Source organism: Canis lupus, chromosome 29 (genome assembly GCF_011100685.1).
Source record: "Canis lupus familiaris isolate Mischka breed German Shepherd chromosome 29, alternate assembly UU_Cfam_GSD_1.0, whole genome shotgun sequence".
Lineage (NCBI taxonomy): Eukaryota > Metazoa > Chordata > Mammalia > Carnivora > Canidae > Canis > Canis lupus.
This window is the reverse complement of record NC_049250.1, coordinates 12,368,875-12,391,159: the sequence shown is the minus strand read 5'-3', so window position 1 is coordinate 12,391,159 and position 22,285 is coordinate 12,368,875. Positions and strand designations below refer to the sequence as shown.

The window sequence follows — 22,285 nt, the reverse complement described above, 5'->3', positions numbered from 1 at the left end:
GAGAAAATCACATATGGTGTTGTACATGTAGGGTATCCACAGATATGAAACTTCACTGACAGTCAGTTAACATGAGGCTTATAGAACATCCTGAGCTAAGGAACTAAGACCCACCCAAGATAAGGGTCTAAGGATAAAAGGGGGAGGTAGACCATTAACTGGAAGGTGAGAGGAAATATTTAGGAAACAAAGGCTGCCCTATTATGCAAATAACCTTCTCAGATAAAAAAACATCTCTTAATAGCTCTCTTCCTGGTGCAGGCTTTCCTTTCCAATGTAAATTTAGGCAGTTGAGAGTGTGGTAAAGACCTTTTCCTGAATCTGCTGGGTTTTGATTGCTTTTACCTCTGAAATAATCTTCATGCCAAAGTGGTCCATCTTGGGGTGGCCTTCCTTTGGCCCCTACAAAGATATGTCGTACGCATCTCCCATTTCATTAAGCAACAGAATTTTAAGATACGTAAAAATAAGGTATTATAGATAGATGTCATTATTAACATTTATATTACTGTTCTCTGTTCCTTTATGTTTGGTAGGTGAGCGTCAGATATTATACCAATTTCAAGGAAGCAAAATTAAGCAAATCACCTAAGGGCAGAATTGAGGCTCACATGCTGTCTTCTAGACTCTACACTGTGATGTCCTAAGTCAGGGCATCTGCATAATGTGTAAACCCTAGATCTTTGAGACACAAGAGGAAAATTACCGTGGTTATTTAAATGCCTTCATCCTCTGAGACAAGCAGTACCAAATTCAGCTTAGTCCTTTACACAATGTAGCAGCCAAGAGCAAGCTGCCCCAAGATGGGCCACTTAGACCTGAAGATTATTTTACCCTGAAGGTAATCTAGACCCTGTGGGCTCAAGACACACCTTTGCCCCTCTCTTAACTACATAAAAGAGTGTAAATTAGAGGGTGGGGGAGGTGGGGATCTTTCTTGGATTAAGAATTATTACCAGAAGTGAATATCGTCTGAGTGACCCATTCGTTTGGCAGGACAAACATCAAATGACCAGATATATTTGTTCCTCTTCTTACTGCCCTGTGAATTGCATTCCTTCCTGTGAAGTCTCAGGCTCCTTCTCCTTAGTTCAGTATGGCATACCTCTTTTTGCGTGTCTTTGGAATTTCCGTATCTGTGTAGATTCCCTGTACGAAGTTAAATTTGATGATCTGTCTCATATCAATTTCATTCTTAGTCCAACTAGAAGGACCTTGAAGGAAACAGGAATTCTTCCTGTTACTTAATCATACCCTACAATCACTCTCAAAACTCTTAGAAACACCCTAGTTTCTTAACTTTGGGGCTAGGTCCTAGAGATATATAGAGCAAAATGGCAAAAACATAGACATTGCAGTCAAGATCACGCCAAGCTCCATCTTGGCTCCTCCTGCTTACAGTTTGCACAGCCTAGGTGAGTCACACATGTCTAGCAGAGTAAGTGCTCAGTAAATGTCAACTATTATTATCAGCAAACAATTTGATAAGGCATTAAGCAGTGACTCAGAACATAAATGCAAGATGCTTTGTGGGTTTATGTTCTACTAAATTAGCTTAACTTACTGGGTAGTTGTGTCAGGGAAGAAGAATTTCCTCTGCTCTTCAAAGTCCTTCTAGCCGGATTGCGACTCACATTTGATGTTGAGGCAGATTAACAGGAGAAAGACAAGTTTAATTTTGTGCCAGTGAGAAATCCATACAGAGATGGAAATTCCAGACAACCAGGGGTTCATTTTGAACAAAAGAGAAAGGGGTAGGATCTGAGACTTCCAAGGGAAGGAATGCAATTCTTGGGAAAATGAAAAAGAGCGAATGTTTGATAAATGAATGTTTGGTGATAGCTCTCTTCCCACAGTGGGTCCTCTATCTAAGTTCTTTTAGGCAGCTGTTGGGGAGATAAAGAGCTTTTCCTGTATCTGCTGGTTTTGATGGCTTTTAACTCTATATAATCTTGTGTTAAAGGGACCACCTTGGAGCAGAATACAAATGGCATCCTGCCATTTTTGTTCTAAATTGGTGAATATACTGAAAAATTAAAATGGAATAAGACATAGGAATTAAGTATGAGTGTTTTCTATAATATTTTGAGTGAGGATTGGCTTACACCAACGTTGTTTCTTTTTCTCATCTTTTTCTGCTGCCCCCTCCACTGTTGTCCATGGACACTTTTTGGATTAGACCTTCTTTTTATAAAGCAAGCTACTCTCAGTTCATTCTCTTCCTGGTGGCTTATAATTTGCTGATCTATTTTGAATAGCTGATATGCCTAAGTTAAATTTGACATTGTCCCATTCCCTTCCAGAATGTCTTGATTCATTCATGCTTACATATGTTCAGAAACATTTGTTGAGGGCTTTCTCTGTAGGACAGGCCATGTGCTCAATGCTGGGAATAAGTTACAAGGAAGACACAGTTCCCTTCTCCCACAAACTAACAACCCAGCAATGCTTGGGGAGGGTTGGTAGGAGGGAGAGAGGGTGAGCTTGTGCCAGCTAAATATACAACCAACTTAAACACAGCCAGAAAAGTTTACTATCTCTAGAAACAAAATGCTAATGGAGTGAAGAAGAGAAGGGTTTTTTTTTGTTTTGTTTTGTTTTGTTTTTTCATGATGAAGCCTTAGATGACTAACTAGAGGAAATGGCATTTAAACTAGGTCTTGAACTTTGTCTTGAATACTTTGTACAAAGTATTCTTTGGTACAAATTGAAGTATTTTCCAAAGAAAACACCAGGAGAAGATTCACAGAGGTGTCAAAGTTCACACCGTATTTGAGAGGCTATGTAAAGGCAACAGAAAGTGTTTTTTGTTTTTTGTTTTTAAATTTTTTTTTTAATTTTATTTATTTATGATAGTCACAGAAGAGAGAGAGAGAGAGAGAGAGGCAGAGACACAGGCAGAGGGAGAAGCAGGCTCCATGCACCGGGAGCCCGACGTGGGATTCGATCCTGGGTCTCCAGGATTGCGCCCTGGGCCAAAGGCAGTCACCAAACCGCTGCGCCACCCAGGGATCCCAGAAAGTGTTTTATAGGTACTGAACAAGAGAGGAAAACAGAAATTAGAGGCCAGTTTGTGAAAGGCCGTAAACCTGGTTACAGAAAGCACAACTGTGACATAGATCAAGATGGACATTATCTCCTTTGAATAAATAAAGCATTTGGGGGGTTTTGACTTAATGGGAGAAATTCCATTCTCTCCATTCCTTTCCATTCCATTCCATTCCATTCCATTCCATTCCATTCCATTCCTGTCTCAGGGTACAGTTAGTTTAAGGTCCTTAATTTACACACAAAATTGCATCAAAAGCAAAATGGTATCCCAGGACAGGAGCCGATGCCATGACCCTCAGTGTGGCATCTGTTGGCATCTTGAATCCCTCATCTGGGTTAGGGTAGGGAGCTGCAGTTGTATACTTTGTGTCTTGCATGTTGACAGAAGCCCAATTCTTGCTATGCTGTTGCCCTTTTATAGTTGGGGTGTACATCCTCTCTCAGCAAAACTTATACTCCTTAAACATGTACTTCAGGCCTCTGCTGGCTCTTGAAACAGGCTCAGCATCACTGAGGCCGCATCCTCAGATGTGGGGAGAGAGCAACCCAGTACCCAGAGTCCTTGAACAATATCTCCTCCTTGAGCTTTCCAGAACTTTGGAATAGACTCCCATAATAAGAGCATTCACATAGATGGTACCAAACACTAGCGTCCAAGCAGAAGGAGATGTTTGGCTTTTTACTTACAAGAAAAATAATTAATGATGAAAGTACAAGTCCCCAGTTGTGACTGAATTACCAAATAGATACTCTCCTCTGCCTAGAATAATGCTACCACTACCTGTGTATGCCTCAGTTCTAAGTTTCCCTGAGAAGCTTTCCTTCTTCCTCCCAAATAGATTGGCACCACTCCTTGTCCATCCTTAAACTCATTCCTCTGAAGGTTAATTATCCTTTCACATCTTTCTTCTCAATAAGACTAGCCTCCTTGAGGAAGGTCTTTCAAAATCCCAGCACAGCATGGTCCTTGGAACACAGTGGCATTTTAGCAAATAGTTGAAGGAATGAACCAGTCAGTGAAGAAGGTTGGTCTTAATCTAAAGGCCTTGGGCTCTCTCCATTGCATACAAACACTGAAGAACAGCAACATTTTGGTGTAGTTCAAGAGTAGTCAAAAATTTTTTTAGATAATTTTTATGCAAAAGAGTAGAATGTTTGCAGGGGGAAAAGAATTTTCAAGGAAGAGAGCTTCTTTCAGAAAAAAGCTAGCTGCGATATTAAATAAGAATATATATATAAAAAAAAAAAAAGAATATATAGATGTCATCAAGGGCCTTATTGGGTCTGGAAGAGCATTTTTTTTCCCCTTGTTTTTGTGCAGGAGAAGCCTCTTAAGCATGGTTGAGTTTGAATTACCTCCCCATAGGTTCATGGTAAGGGGGAGGCTCAAAGTCAGATTTAATTTTAATTTTAATTTTTTTTTAAGATTTTATTTATTCATTCATAGAGACACAGAGAGAGAGAGAGGCAGAGACACAGGCAGAGGGAGAAGCAGGCTCCATGCAGGGAGCCCGACGTGGGACTCGATCCCAGGTCTCCAGGATCACACCCTGGGCTGAAGGCAGGCGCTAAACCGCCGAGCCACCCGGGCTGCCCTAATTTTAATTTTAAACGTATGAAATTTTCAGGGCTCCTGGGTGGCTCAGTCAGTTGAATGTTTGATTCTTGGTCTCAGCTCAGATCTTGATCTCGGTCATGAGTTCGAGCCCCATGTTGGGGTCCACGCTGGGCATGAAGACTACTTTAAAAAATTTTTTTTATTTTTGTGCCCAAATGATTTTCATACTGGTTGTATGTGTAAGAGTTCTCATTGAGAATCATGTGACTTGTCCCTTCCTTATAATGTTTTTGTTAAGGCAATATTGAGGCATATTTATATGTGCTAAGTCCAAACCGTACAAATTCCAACAGTGCAGGGATGAGTTTTGACATACACATAGACATCTATATACAGTTTACCCATCTATATTAAGATATAGAACTCTATAACCCCCAAATTTTCTTTTACCCTTTGTAGTGAGCCCCTTTCCCCACTCCCAGCCTCTGGAACCATTTACCTGTTTTCTTTCCTTGCAGTTTTCCTTTTTCCACAATGCTCTATAAAGGGAATCATCCAGTCAGTAATCTCTTGAATTTGGCCTCTTTTACTTAACGTAATGCATTTGAGGTACCTTACACATATTATAGACTAGTGTGGAGTAGTGGTCCATTGTATTACTATGTCACAGATTGCCTATTCATCAGCTGATGGACATTTGTTTTTTTCTACTTTTTGGCTGCTGTGAACAGTGCTACAGTGAATACACACATACAAGTCTTTGTATTTGATATATGTTTTCATTTCTCTTGGGTGGGTAACTAGGATCAGGATTGCTAGCATGGCTTTCTCAGTAATTTCATTATTATGTTGTATGTTCAGGGATCTATGGGTATATATAAAGAGTGGGAGACATGGACAGTGTAGAGCATGGGGACAGATTGGAAGCAGGGAGACTAGTTAGGAAATTGTTGTTTTTCTGTCTACATGTGGCAGACATTGCCATCCTCATCACTCTCTTTAATACAGTGGGTTTAGAACATAGAGTAATACAGGGCACCTGGGTGGCTCAGTGGATGAGCATCTGCCTTTGGCTCAGTTCGTGATCCTGAGGTCCTGAGATCGAGTTCCACATCAGGCTCCCCTCTGGGATGCCTGCTTCTTCCTCTGCCTGTGTTTCTGCCTATGTCTCTGTGTCTCTCATGAATAAATAAATAAAATCTTAAAAAAAATAAGAAAGAAAGAAAAAGAACATAGAGTGATACAGAGATCCTCTGTCTGTTTTTGTTGGTGATCAAATTCGACCCATACACCATAACATAAAAACATCTTCATTTGTGGCCCAAGTGGAAATGAAAGGGAATCAGCATTTTTTAAATATAATCTATGTATTACTAGAGCTTATACTGTTAATTATTCTTTATTGTCCCTCTTCTTCTTATTTCCTCTTAATGTTTCAACCATGGCATGGCAAGGGAACTGAGAATTTGAAACGCAGCTGAAATGTACTTTTTTCCTTTGTGGTTTTGGAAAAAAAATAAGATACTTGCAATGGCAGTGATTATTTTTATACAAAGTTTAATATAGCATGAATAACTTCCATCTAAACTATTTCTTAAAAAAAAAAAAATCCATGCTTAACAAAATTAACAATTCATTCCAGTACTTTCTAGGTCTACTTTGAAAGATGATTAATGTGATCTCAATCAACTGAAAATTAAAATCACAGGATTTCCAAGTTCAAAGAGGTTTTAACACAGCCAGCCCACATCACTCATTTGTAGATGAAAAAATTGGGGCCCAGACCACCAGGAAGCCTGGTTTCGTCGTTAACCATGAGAACTTACCGTTGTTTCTGTGACTTGGCCATGTGCCTCCCTATAACAAGAAGGAAGAGCTCTGTGTTTTTTAGAATTGGGAAAATTGTCTTAGGCTTTTTATACATTTAAAAATAAAAATAGTCATGATAGGACAAAACTTGAATTTCACAGAGAAAAGAAATAGGAACTACTAAAAAAGATATATGAGAAGAAATATATAAGATTTTTAATATTTTGTCTGGTTTTTTTGTGATGATAGTGAAATATCTTGACATCAAGATATTTAGAGTGTATGACTGTTTAACAAGCATATTATATCACTGCTGACTATGTTGAATGTCCTGAACTGCCAATAGTTTTTCTTCTTATAGTTAAATCTCATGTGAACTTTGTAAAACGAGAGACAGATATGGAAAACCAGCGATCCCTAGCAATGACACCCAGTAGTCAGGTGCATGCCAGGCTTTCTTGGTCCTGCTGGCATTCTGCCGACAGACACTTCTGAAAAACCAGAAAGAGCAATTGAGAGATATAAGTCAGTACTGAGATGACAAGCCAGTAACTCACCACCATGCATTCACATCTTAGTCAAACATCAATTTGCTTTCCATATCGTCAGCATATATGCTAATGTATAATGACATGCAGCTGAAAATGCCCATTATTCACTATTTTGTCAGTCTCTGCTTCAGCTATTTATATTTTTAACAACAGGGATCCTGAGGGTTCAGGGAGGGGAGAAAAGAAAGGTGGAATAAACAAAAGAGTATAACAATTTTTTAAAATGTGCAAGGAGTGAAATAAAGGAAAGGTGATCAGAGTGTCACCTTTCTTGCTGATGACAACTGAATTGAAAGATGGGGTCTAGATAAGCAGGAATAATGAGTTTATTAATAATGAACTCCAGTGGGGCATGTGGGTGGCTCAGTGGTTGAGCATCTGCCTTGGGCTCAGGGCATGATCCCAGGGTCCTAGGATTGAGTCCTGCATCAGGCTCCCCAGAGGGAGCCTGCTTCTCCCTCTGCCTATATCTCTGTCTCTCTCTTTTTGTCTCTCATGAATAAATAAATAAAACCTAATAATAATAATAATAATAATAATAATAATAATAAATCCCAGGATTAGATATACCTGTCCACTCCAGGCAGCTTGGGTCAGGTCTAGCTTCCCATTGTGGGGGCCTCCCTGTAAGATTGTGGTCAGCTCAGCGTTCTACATGTGTTCTTAAGAGGAAGAGATAGGGCAGGACTGAGCCACACAAGCTTGTTATATCCCCCAACCCAATGAACACAGCACCTCCCTGTGGGGAGAGGCAAGAGGCTAAGAGTTTTTGGGAAATGCCCCTCTCTTCAGAAACAAACCATTTGAGTGGGAAATGTGTGTCCCTTTCCTCCTATGTGGGTGAGAGAGGGGAGGTTCCAAGGGATTGACCCTTTTGGAACCTCAGTGACATGCCTGTGAAGTGAAATTCACTGTGTCTGGGAGGTTGAGAGAATAAAAGGAGTTATATGTAAAGCACCCAGCATGGAGACATGTACAGAGTGAATTCTAAAAAAAATTAAAAAATAAAATAAAATAGTAGTAATTCCATGCAGTGTTTGTTTGGACAAGTCCACATGTTCCCTCTTTGCCCTATTTTGTTTGCCATCTCTAACCAGTTTTGTGATTTAGACAACCAGATGGATATGATGCCATCCTCTGAAAGAGGGCAAATTTGAGAAAGAATAGAGTAGTGAGCAATAGTGCATTTGATTTCTTATCTACTGAGCTTAAGGCATCTGTGTCATAAATCATAAGCACATGGATTTATGATTTTTGTAATGCAAAAGAAAATTGACCTGTTAATATGTAGCTCATTTGGAAATCAAACTGTTAAAGAAAGCCCTGTACAGGGCTGAGGACTGACCCAGAGAGCACAACATCCCAGGGATCAATGGAGAGCAGGAGCCACAGAGGAACCAAGGGGGAAATGGAGAGGCCAGAGAATAAGGAAGAAAACTAGGAAAGTGGGCAGCACAGAGGTCAAGAAGAGCAATCATTCCAGGAAGGAGGGAGGAGTCAACTATGCCAGATGCTACAGAGCAGTCAGGTAGGATAAAGAGAAAAAGGAACAAATGGGCCTGCAGAGGACATAGACATCATTAGCTGTCAGTTATGGAGCACTTAAAATATGCCAAGCACTGTGCTACTTACTCGTGTGCAATATTAATTCTCAAAAACACTAGCCCCATTTTTACAGATAAGGGAAGTAGAAGTCAGAAAAGCTTAGTAGCAGTTTGGCTTAGGTCACAAAGCTTAGAAGTCCCAGAGCCGGGACTCAGACCCCTGCCATCTAACTCTAAACCCTTTCTTCCAGAGACTTGCTTGTGCACTGTGCTGGGTGAGGAAGCCAGAGCACCTTGAGTTGAGAGGCAGCCAGGAGTGAGGGGAGGGTAAGAGAGGATGGCAGGTAGAGGAGGGCAGGCTGAGGTTTGTCTTGCTTTAGGAAGGCAAAGACCTCAGCATTATTAAATGACAATAGATGCTCAGAATAGAGCCAGGAAGTGAGGAGACACCCAGGAGATGGAGGAGGCAGAGGACAGGTGAGTGTGGAGGGGAGGGACTTTAGGAAGGAGAGCTCCTCCTCCTCTGTGACAGGGGAGAACAGAAGCAATTAGATGTATAGGTTCAGTGTCAGCACATCGAGGAAGTTCTCTTCTGATTGTTCTCATTCGCTCTCTCTCACCCACTTCTCCTCCTGTCCCACCACCAGTTCTCTTCTCTATTTGGAACCCTTCTGTGTCCCTCTCTTTTCACTCTCCTGAGCCCTCAGACAGGACGGTTTGCTCCAGGCTTCCAGGAAGGACGTGGCATCCATCCACCCCACCGGCAATGCCAGGTGTACCCTAGCAGCCCACCCCCCCACCCCCCCCCACCCCCGGTGCTGGATGTGACTTTATGCTAAGTGAGCATGAACCAAATCAGTTTGCAGCCAAGACATGGTGCCACTCTCTGTAGGAGCCTATGGTTTAGAAAAAGACTAAGTGTACAAATGATTGTACTACAGGTCATGTGAGAGAAGGACCATGAAAAAAGAGATATGCAGAGGGCTCTGGACTTCAATCCAGACAGGGAATGCAGTGAGGGAGGCAGAAGGGTTTTGAGCTCCCTGTTGAAGGATGAGCATTTTTCAATTGACAAAGATAAGGAATAAGCCATTTAACTTCGAGAAAGTAGCAGCAGAAATGGCATAGAGCTTATTTGGGGAACACAGGATGGTCCTATTTGGCTGAAGTATGGAATATAGCTGGAGTGGTAAATCCATGATGCACATAGGAGGACCTTGAGTGCTAGACTATGAAATTTTGTTTTAGTCGACTCCCTGGAGAGTACCTTCCCATTTTTATCTTTATCTGATCAGAAACTGTAGAAGTATCCAAAAGCTATTTTAAGCAGTCTTTTGGACTTAGCCAAGAAGTTGATCATAAGAGTTCATAAATCACACCTACCATTTTTCCTTCCAGAAACTAGGCCAGTATCCCTGTGAGTTTCAGGGTACCCACCCACCACCCACCCGGGCTCCCAGGAACACCCTGGAGCATATATGTAAGGACTGTGTTATCTCCCTTGGCAGTTATTGACTGTCCTACAAGGATGGGGGTGGGAAGAGATGAGCCAGGAGTGTGCTTGTTCCTGCAGTGGTAGGTTTCTCATTACTTGTACCTCACTATTCTTAGACAAAAAAATACAAAATAAAAACCTCTTTTTTCTTTCAGTTAAGAAAAAGAAGCCTAAACTATTAAATAAATTTGATAAGACTATTAAAGCTGAACTTGATGCTGCAGAAAAACTTCGTAAAAGGGTATGTTGATGTTTTTGTTTGGCGCAGAAATGTGCAATGGGTTAGTTGTTCAATAAATTCAGGCATTACTCTTGAACTGTTAAAAAATAATAAGAGAAACAGCCCTTGAATAGTGTGGATTTTTCCCCAAGCTCATCAGCATTCCACATGAAATGAATCAAGCGAAAGAGAAGAATAGCAGCTGTGTGGCCAAATAGAAGTAGAACTAATAGGCCAGCTGACTTGGGGCCAGTCTACCACCACCACTTGGTAGTTGTGTGTGTTTGGATAAAACACTTGGCTTTTCTGAGCCTCAGTTTCATTTTTAAAAAATGAGAATAGTAAGTAATCTTCCCACTTGGTTTTTGTAAAGATCAGATGAGATTTTTTTCTAAAGTATCAGCTATGTCAAATGCCATACAGGTGAATGTTTTTAATTGTATAGCACCTCAATACAAAAAGGAAAAATAAGTTAGTCCATTACTCTTAGGGTAGTTCCTGTTAGGCGAAGTGACATTGGGTTTAACATTCTTCTCCCTTGGTGTTAATTTCATGCACCTACAGTTTTCTGGGTGACTATTATATGGTTTGTGTTATCAGTTATTTTGAAATATTGCTTGTGTTTGTTTTTAGATACTGCAGTTAAAAAAATAACTTGACACTAGATTGAAGTTCTTATCTTAGTCATATTTGTCATCTAATTATCAGGTCAAACATTTATAATCATTTAATAACACCTTCACTTAATCATCCACTTGTTTGTCATGGAAATTTCTCTTTCTCTACTCTGTACTTGAATTAGACTTGACATAATGATCACTAGTTTTCCTGTAATGTGCTTTATTTTATCAAGTAGACCTTGGCTGCAAAGAAGGGATAGGGGGATTGTAAGTAAATAAGCAACAACAGAAACATACAAATTAGGAGTGGATGGGACAAGAATATGCTTCCCACATATTTACCAGGAAGCATGGAGACTTCTGTAACTAGAGTTAGCCACGGTTCCCAGGCCAAGGTTGGCTTACCCTCTTCAGCAGCCAATAAAAATATAATAACCCCAAAGACTACTGCAGCAAAGTTGTTGTTCACTGTGTCTAAATGTAATCACTGCAGTGATTTCTGTGTCTATCTTGTTTAACTTTACAAAATGAAGCCATCTACTATTTGTGGGAAATTTGCCTTTCATAATGGAACTGAAGTAGGAATTTTCTTTTTTTCTCACCTTATTTGGCATTCTCCATTTTCTTGCTTCTAAATGCCATGTGTGAAAATGTAGGATGCCTATTTCACAGGTGGCTTTTGGGATAAAGGACAAATGAACAGCTTTAGAGAAGGATTTTTATGTAATTTTAAGGAGTGGTAAAGAAGAGCTCAGTTGCCCAGGGCAAGATAAGTCAACGGGGGATAAAAGTGCTGGAACACTCCATGAGGTATTCTCTGGTTCTTGCTTATCTGGAGAAATTATGATGCATTCCTCAAGGAGCACCCCAAATATCTAACAGGGTAAATAAAGGAGGAAGAAGTAGCTATAATTCTTTTTTTTTTATTTTTATTTATTATTTATGATAGAGAGAGAGAGGGGGGCAGAGACACAGGCAGAGGGAGAAGCAGGCTCCATGCACCGGGAGCCCGACGTGGGACTCGATCCCGGGTCTCCAGGATCGCGCCCTGGGCCAAAGGCAGGCGCCAAACCGCTGCGCCACCCAGGGATCCCAGTAGCTATAATTCTTGATTCTGAAGTAGCAGGGAGCCATATTTTTGGATGAATTATCAGCAAAATTAAGTTTTTTTAAGGTTATTTTTTATGGCTGGTATTTTCAGATGATGCCACTGGCCACCCTGGAAGAGCTGAGGCCTAAGCTGAGGTATGCCCCAGACAGAGGAGGTCCAGTTTCAGTTCATGTCTAGCTTTAAGCACCCTGTGACATGAAAATATGAGGTCATTTTATTTTTCCATCAAAAATGCATAGATCAGCTCCTATTTCAATCACGTAATTTTCAAAAGTAGTATGTATAGCTTAAAACTTTTCCTTACCCTAGAAGAAAGGATTTGAAATGATACCCTGAAACATTCATTTATGTGCTAGAGTCATTTATTATTACTCTATTTTAAGTGAAAAAGAGAGGGAGAAGCGAAAATATAATAAAGCCAGAGTAAGGCCAACGCATGGAAGTTTGCATCACAGGCTCTGAATGGAGCTTGGGATGAATGGAGTACAGGGTAGACACAACACAAAGGGAGTAGCAACACATTCTAAGATTAATAGTGCTCATCAGAGAAGCTGCTCTCCAAGTCCAGAGAGAAACATTCTGCGGTGGATCTTCATAAAGGGTACGCTGATGGACGGCACAGCTTCCTCCCTAACATTGCACCAGTGGATTCTGCAATACATCCGTGGGGGCGTGCCTTAATGTCCTTCAGCACAGCCCTTGACCTCATGCCAAAACAGGGAGGCCCAAGTACATGTCTCTCCAATGAACTGCCTTGGTCCTAGGATAAAATGTAAGCTGTGTTGAAAGAGGTGATCTTTAGGCAATTCTTCAGGAGCACCGTACCCTGCCTTTAAGTTTTGCAATAAGAATTGCATAATAATGTTAGGAGCTAGTAAGATTCTAGAGAGGGGACATTCTTTCAGACCAAAAGCAAACATGTTTACTTTGCCAGCCTGCTGAGGTGAGAGCAGGGCTGACAGTCCCTGAGCGAGACCACACAACCTCCTTCTTAAGAGGATTGGAGGGACATCTTGGTCAAGCCAAAATACTCCATTATTTTTATAACCTTGATGGCCAACTAAGGGAGTATCCAAAAGGAATAAAATACTTTAGCAGATTTGTTATGGATATTGTTATTCCTAGGTTTTAAATGGTAATGGTGCATTTTGCATGATTTTCACAAAAATAACCCCAACATTTGCAGTTTAAGTTACATGAGGCATGTGGTAAGCTAAAAATGGTCCCCCCCAAAAAATATCCATGTCCTAATCCCTGGAACGTGTTAAGCGTTGCTATATTTAAAGAAAGGGTCTTTGCAGATATGTAAGTTGCAGATCTTGAAACGGGGAGATTATTCTGGGTTATTCAGTTGGGCCCTAAATGGAATCGTGTGTTTCTTTATAAGAGAGAGGCAGAGAGAAATGGGAGACAAAATAGGAGAAGGCACACAGAGGGGAGAAGCCAATGTACAGACAGAAGTAGAGATTGGAGTAATGCATCCACAGTGAGGAAATTGCTGTCAGGAGGCAAGGAACAGACTCTCCCCTAGAGCCTCTGGAGGAAGCATGGCTCTGCCAACATCTCGACTTCAGCCCAGTGAATCTAATTTTGGACTTCTGTTCTCCAGAGCGCTAAGGAATAAATTTCTTTTGTTTGAGCCACCAAATTTCTGGTAATTTGTTACAGCAGCCATAGAAAACTAGTCCAGATATTGGTGCTGGGTAGTGGGGTGCTACTATAGCAAATACTTAAAAATATAGAAGTGGCTTTGGTAACAAGTAGAGGCTGAAAGAATTTTGAGATGTATGAGAGCGAAAGCCTGGACTGTCTTAAGCAGACTGTTGGTAGAAATAGGGATGTGAAAGCTGCTCCTAGAGAGAGCTGAGGAGCACCATAGAGAAATCTTTATCAATACTCTTCGAGAATATACATATCATTACAAGCAGAATGTGGATGGGCACTTCTGGCAAAAGCCCAGAAGGAAATGAGGAACAGGTCATTGTAACTGGAAGAAAGGCAGTCCTGGGTACCAAGTGGCAGGAGGCTTAACTGAATTGTATCTTATGGGCCTGTGCCAAGCAAAACTTGTAAGCAGTGAACATGGATATTTAGCTGAGGAGAGTTCTAAGCCATGTGTTGGGGATGTGGCCTGGTTTCTTTTTTGCTGCTTATAGTAAAATATGAGAGGAAAGTGATAATTAGAAAAGGAACTGTTAAAGAAAAAAAGAGCCAGAACATGATAATTTGGGGAAATTTCTTAGTCTATCCAGATTACAGAAGATGCTACAATTAGCAAGTTCATTGTTAAGAAATTTTACTCTGGAGAGAAGGCCAAGGGCGTGCTGGACATCCTTTTCCGGAAGAGAGCAGATGTGTGACTCTTGGATCTACCCCACCATCTAGCAGAAGCCAGGAACGGAGATGGGATGATCCTGGAAGGGGGTGTGGAGATGACTCTTTGAATGGTGTGAATCCCAGTGACAGACCCAAGAGACCCACAAGGCTGTTGAAAATATCATACCAGGAGAAGCACTGCCACCTGAGAGAGACACAGGGCAAACGGAAAGAAAGCTGGCAGATTCCCAAAATTCTACAAGCAGGAAACAGGCTGATAAAACTAATCAATCACCCTTTCAATAGAAAGGAAAGAGGAGTCCAAGGACGGAGTTGGAGACAAGAACTCAGTAGCCAGAGCCAAGGACCCAGAGGGCAGAGACTCAAGCCACAGACTTTGAACCTAAGAATTCACCTGCCTACATTTTTATCTTGCTTGGAATCAATAATTCCCTTCTTTTTCTTCTAATACAGGGCAATTAGAAGAAAGTCACAAAGAAAAAGATATTTAACATTGAATTCTTCATCCCTTAAACATGGATGAAGGGAGGGATGAATAGGTAAAAAACAGGATTTTTAGGGCAGTGAAACTCATACGCATGATACTATAATGGTGGATACAGTCAGTATACATTTGTCCAAACCCATAGAATATAGGACAGCAAGAGTGAACCCTAAGGTAAATTATGGATGTTGGCTAATTTTGACATGTCAGTCAGTGTAGGTTCATTGATTGTAACAAATGTACCAGTGTGGTGCAGTATGGTAATCATGGTGGAGGTAGTGTGTGTTGGGGATGTGGTGGGTATATGAAAAATCTATACTTTCTCTCAGTTTCACCATGAAGCTAAAAATATTTGCTTAAAAAAATTGAAGAAATTAATATCGTGAGAAGACAGGGTACTTTAAATAGCGATGCAATAATTTCTGACAATAAATGTAATAGAGAGTATGTGTTCTGGCCTGATTTATCTCTACAACCAAGTCCTCATTGTCTGCATTAACCTGCCTCCCTATCAGATAAAGGCTCTTCTGGGACAGGCCCCACTATCTTGTGCTGCACACACATTCTCCATATACCACATGCTTGGTACAGTGTCTGGTTTATTTGTGTTACCAGATATAACTGTAACAGCAACTCCACAAGGCAGTTGAGGACCCTCATCCCCATTTTACAGATGAGGCATTTGAAGCAAAGTCATAACTTGCCAGAAGTCATACACCTTTCAAGTGGTGGAAACCAGACTCTGCCCGGTTTGGTCTGGCTCTGGAGCTGGCACTCGTGGCCACTACACTATGCATATGTTTTCCACCAATCCCTCAGCACCACTTATGGGCATGTGATGAGAGGAAAAGAAAATCTCCTTCGATGATATCTGCCTTAAAAAATGATTTTAAGTAATTTTCATATGGATGTTGCCCGACCTTTCACAATTTAGTGAAGTCTTTCAGAGATAGGTGTAAATAACAATTGGGGAGTCCTGTATGGTTTGCTTTGCATAGCCATATTTGTGAGGTAAACTTTGTTGTGTGAAAACTCACTCAGGGAACGTCAAAACATATAAACCAATAGTAAGCTTCCATTTATAGGAGGAATGAATGGATCTACCAATTTATAGGGAGCTGAAGTGTCACGAAAGTTCATCTCAGAAAATCTGTCTCAATCCCATGGGTCCTAATATCCTTAACCTGTGGCCATCCATTAGAAACCAGGAGATGTTTGTTTCACCCCCGTGGAATGGCCATGGATGGAGTGTCATGGGGAGAGGGGTTCCTCATACCCAAGACCCTCACCAAGTTTACCTGTTTCATATCATACTCTGTTTCTTTTCATGTTGTGGTAGTCTGGGACCTATCAGAGGTGTTTGGACCATCTTCTTTGGAAGGAGTCACATGACACAGAGTCATGAGTTTCCTGAGGCAACCAGACAAGCGAAATCAATTCTGGAGTTCAGTGGGTGACAGCTACCATGGCCAGGGGGCCTTGTCATTCTATGAGAATACTCGTAGAATTCAATAATCTGTTGAATTACCCCAACATATAATTCATACTTCTCATTGCAGACCCCAAGACATTCCAGCTGCCAGCAGTATTTTCCCCCAACATAAAAACCTAAATGTTTTATTCAAGAATATAGTCAATATTCTTTAGGGTAGTATTACTGTAATAGTATTGTATGGTGATGGATGGCAGCTACACTGTGATAAGCACAGCACAATATATTGAGTTATATAATCACTGTGTTGTATACCTGAAACTAATGTAACATTGTGTGTCAACTGTACTTCAATTAAAAAGAAAATGAAAAGATAATGCATTTAAGAACTGTGCATATAGAGGGAAAATGCAATTTCTACAACAAAGACAAAAAGTCCATCATTTGCCAGGTTTCTATTTTTTAAAAAAACATATTTATCTTCAATTTTACTTTTGTATTTTCTGAACTCATTAGTTTTTTTTAAATATTAGATAAAACTGTCTCTTGACTCAGAATGGAGTCCAGAAAATTTTAACAATGCTACTTGGTGAATATTAAAAAACCATGTTGAATAACATTATGCATCTGAACTTATTACATTTATGTAACTACCTCTTCCTAACAGGGAAAAATTGAGGAAGCATTGAGTGCATTCCAAGAACTAGTTCGCAAATACCCACAGAGTCCGCGGGCAAGATACGGAAAGGCACAGGTATTCAAAAACCCTCCTATGTAGAAAATATTATCGATGTCCTTGTATTCTGTGTAATTGGATTTTCACTGCCCACTATTTGCATTTCTCTTTGCCCTTCTAATTTATATACAGAACTAATTTCTTGTGCATATGTGTAAACTCAAGCAATAAATACCCTTTTAGGGTGACTCAGTCAGTTAAGCGTCTGCCTTCAGCTCAGGTCATGATCCCAGGGTCCTGGGATTGAGTCCCAACTCAGGGAGCCTGCTTCTCCCTCTCTCTCTCTCTCTCTCTCTCTCTCTCTCTGCTGTTCTCCCTGCTTGTGTGTGTGCGCTCTCTCTCTCTCTCTCTCTCTCTCTGTCAAATAAATAAAATTTTTAAAAAATGTTTAAAGAAATACCATTTTAGGTAAGACAATTAACTATTACTATTGTGTACTGGTGAATTTAGTTAACATTTTCCTGCCCTCCCTCCATCTGGCTTCTCTCTGGGTTTGAAAAGAAAAGAAAGAAGAACTTTTTTGTCCCTGATCTTCCATCACCATCACGGCCCATTCCACCTAGTTTTCACTGTGGGCTCCTCCAAGCTTTAAGAACCTCAGTCTTGCAACTAGAGACTGTATGTGTGCTTAGGAAAGACTTGAGAATGTAAAACAGAATTATATTACCAGCTACCTTCTCCCTATCTCCACGCCCTCATCTTCTTTCTTCCCTGACTTTCCCCATCATCCAGATCCTCATTTTGTGAAGCTTTTCCACATTCACCTGTGGTTGCATAAAGCCACCATGTGCCACGTGCTCTTCTAGACCTTGGGATTATCATAATGAACACTCCAGAGGTCTCTGTCCTCATGGATCTTATATTCCAGTAGGAGGTATTTTCAAAGTTACATAGTCAAAAATCATGTAGAGAAAGCCCACTACCTGCCAGGCTCTGTTGTAGGCACGGCTGATGCAGTCACCAGCAAAACATGCGGAGTTTTCATTGTAGTGACAAAGGCGGTACATGAGACAAAATAAGTAAAATATAGATGCTCGTTAGTGAGAAGTACTAAGGAGAGCCTAAAAAAAGCAGAGTACAGCCACAGATAGGATGTGTGAGGGAGCTGATATGTTGAATAGGGTATCAGGGAAAAGTCTACCAAGAAGGTGACATTTGAGCAAGGCCCTAAATAAATATATAGAGGAATATATATTGAAGGATATTATAAAGTGTTAAACATAAATATATTAGAGCATCTTACATAATCTATATCATAAAGAAAAGAGCATACCTATTAAGATTTTTCTGGCTGCACATAATGTGATTTGAAGGGGACAGGGCAGACAGCACTTTAGGTAAGTTGATCAGAAAAGGCCTCTTTACGGAGGCGACAGGTGGACTGAGATGTGACGAGGTAGTTGAAGGAGTTGTGTGGGCAGAGGGCAGAGCTAGGGCAAAGGCTGATACAGGAAAGTAATGTTGGTGTGAGAAGTTCAAGAAAAGGGACACCTGAGTGGCTCAGTGGTTGAGTGTCTGCCTTTGGCTCCCAGTGTGATCCTGGGTTCCTGGGATTGAGTCCCACATCAGGCTCTCCACAAGGAGCCTCCTTCTCCCTCTGCCTATGTCTCTTCCTGTCTCTGTGTGTCCCCATGAATAAATAAAATCTTATAAAAAAAAAAGTTCAAAAACAGAAAGAAGGGTGTGCTGAGGGAAGAGGAAGTAGGGCAAATGAGGCCAGGACCTCACAGATGATATTCTCTGTGTCCTGGGAAGCATTGAAGGGTTTATGCATGGATTTGGCCATCTTGTTTTTTCATAAGTATTGTTTTGGTTCTTGAGTGGAGAATAGATTAGTGGGGAAAAGGGAGAAGCAAGAATAGAGAACTATTACAAGAGTGCTCAAGGGGTGGTGGCACAGACTGTGGCCATGACTGTGGAGATGAGGAAATGATGGAGAGGGCTTAATGTTAGCTCAGGTGTAACGGTCAGAAAAGACAAGACTTGAGGCCTGGGTTTTTGATTTGGCCAAATGAGGAGAGAGAGAATGCTGGTTACTAACAGGGAAAACTGGTGGAGGAACGGGTTTGGAGAAGTACAAAGTCAAGAATTCACTTTTTGTTCTGTAAAGTTTGTGATGCCTATTGAACGTTCTTTGCACATGTCAAGGAAACATTGAACTTGTGAAGTATGGAATTCAGGATAAAAGCCAGGGCTGATACACAGTGTGTCTGGCAGGGCTGATACACAGTGTGTTTCTATCCCCCACCTTGTGGGATGAAATTGTCAACCCTGCTGGGAAATCATAGGGACAGAGCTACAAAAATTTACCAGACCAAGGAGAACCTGACAACACCCCTTTGTAGGGGGTCAGTGTGGTGACTTGTATATGGCACTCACACAGGAACTAACATATCTGTGGAAAAAAAACAAATATACTTTGTTCTGAGCTAAAGGGGTGACTACTTGCTCCAGGTGCTCAAATTTTTCTTATCTCCCCATTAAAAACGTATTAATTAAATATTAATAAGTGAAGATTGTGAAAAATTAACGCAAATAACTTCCTCCTGTCCATGGTACAGACCAGGGGTAGTAGACAACAAATATATATTTTTGTAATTCAGTCACTAGTCCTCTGAATTGCTAAACTGTATTGCTGTTAAGCAAAAGATACTGTGTTTGTTACCAAAAGATCATGCCTGTGCAAATAAGTGATGAGCTTTGTTACTAGTACTGATAGTCATTGGACTAAGAAAACATATTAACTATAGAGAATAAAGATTGGTGCAAATGCTAATCGAACTTTGGCAAAAATTCTTTGTGTTTTGGAATTTTTCTTTGTATAGGATAGTAATTATGGGTGCCAAAGGCTAAATAAATGCAGTACTTTCACACATGGTGATTGCTGGATTTGTATCCTCATTTAACTGTAGGATTTTGAGTGATAGGCCTCAGGCAATATTTTTTATCTCGGAACTTTTATGCTACAAGGTGTTATTGATATTAATGTTAATGTGGCATAAAGTAAAATTTAGACATGGTAAATTAAATTTTAATAGAGTAATTTAAAAGATTTGAAATGTGTAGGAGTTTAAAAATAAGAATTCAAAAGAAGATGGATTTTATAGGGAGGAATAAATGATAACTCTTTCATCCTTTGTTTGCAAATTAAACAATTATGCTGGAATATCCCAACAAATTTTTTTAATTCAGTAATATTAAGTTAAATACAAACTACAATTTGTGAAGCAGCACTGATATTGTCTTATTCTTTGGATCACTGTGAAAATCAATTTTGATGAAGTTCCCTGAACATCAGATACAACATCTTAAATTATAAACTCAATTCACTTTATCATCTTACACAAACCATTAATGCCTCTGAGGCAGAAAATGACACATCTCCTAGGAAGTTTGGATGGTTGAATTAGTTCAAGTCAACAAAAGGCTTTGTGATGTTAAACATCCTGGAACAAATGTTCAGTTTCTGCCCAAATCATTTTATGTACAGATGCTAAACTGATAACAATAAATCTTGTACAATTTTGATTTTCAAAGCCAAGTGTATCACTTTCATTCAAAAGGATTTAAGAAATATATGTCATTTTGATACTGATGTTTTCCCAATTTTGGAAGTTGTAAAATGTTTTTACTCCACTAACATGAAAGAATTATAGGTAGAGGGGAGGGAACAAGGTAAACAAATTACACCATCTTCCTCACTCTTCAGAATTGAATTTAGTTTGATATTTATTCCAATTTCTATAAAGAAGGATTGCCTTGGTAGACATTTGTCCTTGCACTAACCTTGAAGAGACCCTCCAGATCCAGGATCTATTCGATAGCTTAAAGGGCTAAAACATGGTCTCAAAATGGCTCTCTCAGCTCCAGGACTCTGTCATTCTGGGAAGTCATTTATGAATGATCATGTTTTGGGGAGTTAACTCACCATAGCCAAACTCACAAGAAACTGATGCCTAAACAGAAAAGCCAGCATATGAATATACTGAAGGCCATAGGGGCAGGCAGTATGGGTCATTGACATTGGGTTTTCTGTCCTGGCTGATAGGTCTATAATGGAGACATTACATTTACAGATTTACAGATATGAACAGATAGTGTTATATTCTGAAGCTTTTTTCTATCAAGCAAGAGTGAATTGTCCTTTTCTAATCTAGAGATTTTGTCCTATCGCTTTTCCTTTGTCATAAATCTGTCCATGTCTTTCTTTCACTACTGCTTCAGTTCTAACCCTCATCATTTTGGGATAGGGAAGGAATGGATCGTTTTCTTACCATGTTCTCAAATTGTGGAGTTGTGCTTTACTTTGGCTCATCAGGAAGCTATATATTGACTGCAGCACATACTTTATTTTAAGAAGGTAAACATTGAAAATGGGTAGTGAAATACCAGAGGGATAAAGAGGGGAACATGTAAGATGGTAGTCAAAATCTCATCTAATTTAGCAAACTATAATTTGAAGAAACCACTTGAGGAAAAATGATACTAGTTAGTGGCTAAAAGTCACATATAACATGTTTTTCTCAGAAAACCCTATTTAACATCTCCAGTGAAGAACCGTGCTTATTTCACTAAGAAAATAAAAGTATCCAGGGACACCTAGTTGAGCATCTGCCTTTGGCTTAGGGCATGATCCTTGGGTCCTGAGATTAAGTCCCACATCAGGTTCCTTTCAGGGAGCCTGCTTCTCCATCTGCCTATGTCTCTGCTTCTCTCTGTGTGTCTCTCATAAATAAATAAAAAATAAAATCTTTAAAAAAAGAAGAAAAGTAAAAAGAAGAAAAGTATCCAAAGAGAACTTAATCCCACTGCAGCACTAACAGCCTACCTCCACCTGCTCCCATACTCTCTGCCTTCCCTCCCGTTAGCTTGGATGAACTATTCTGGTCCCCTTCCCATCCTCTCCCACCTGCTGAAGGACATTGTGTTGATTTTTATGTCTCCTGCATCAGCACATTTTCCTTCTCTACCAACTCTTTTGCATCAGCTTAGAAACATGCTGTAATGTTTCCCATTGTTAAAGCCAAAAGCATAAAAACCTCTCTCTGGTCTCCAGATTTCCCTCCACTTGGCCCATATCTCTGCTGCCCTTTGAGGGTTGTCTGCACCTCCATCCCTCCTGGTTTCTTCTGATCCTACTCCATTCTACTATGTGTCCCCAGTTGTCCCATACGAATGCCCTGCCAGGGCCATCAGGGGTGCCCATCCCCCAATCCAGCATCATGACCAGGGTGCCCCACCTGATGGCCACTCCTAACATGACTGACCATTCCCTCCTGATGCCTTTTGTCACTTAACCTCCAACATACTTTTTTGTTATTTTCTTCTTACCTTTCT

The 22,285-nt window shown here is 40.3% G+C and overlaps 1 protein-coding gene across 1 annotated transcript in view; it reads left to right on the top strand.

The window, feature by feature from the left end:
• Positions 1–22,285, top strand: part of ASPH (aspartate beta-hydroxylase) — a 182,423-nt gene that overhangs the window by 98,496 nt on the left and 61,642 nt on the right. The window contains 2 exon segments of the mRNA NM_001375359.1: positions 10,164–10,249; positions 16,880–16,966. Of these exon segments, the coding sequence (NP_001362288.1) occupies positions 10,164–10,249; positions 16,880–16,966 (173 nt within the window).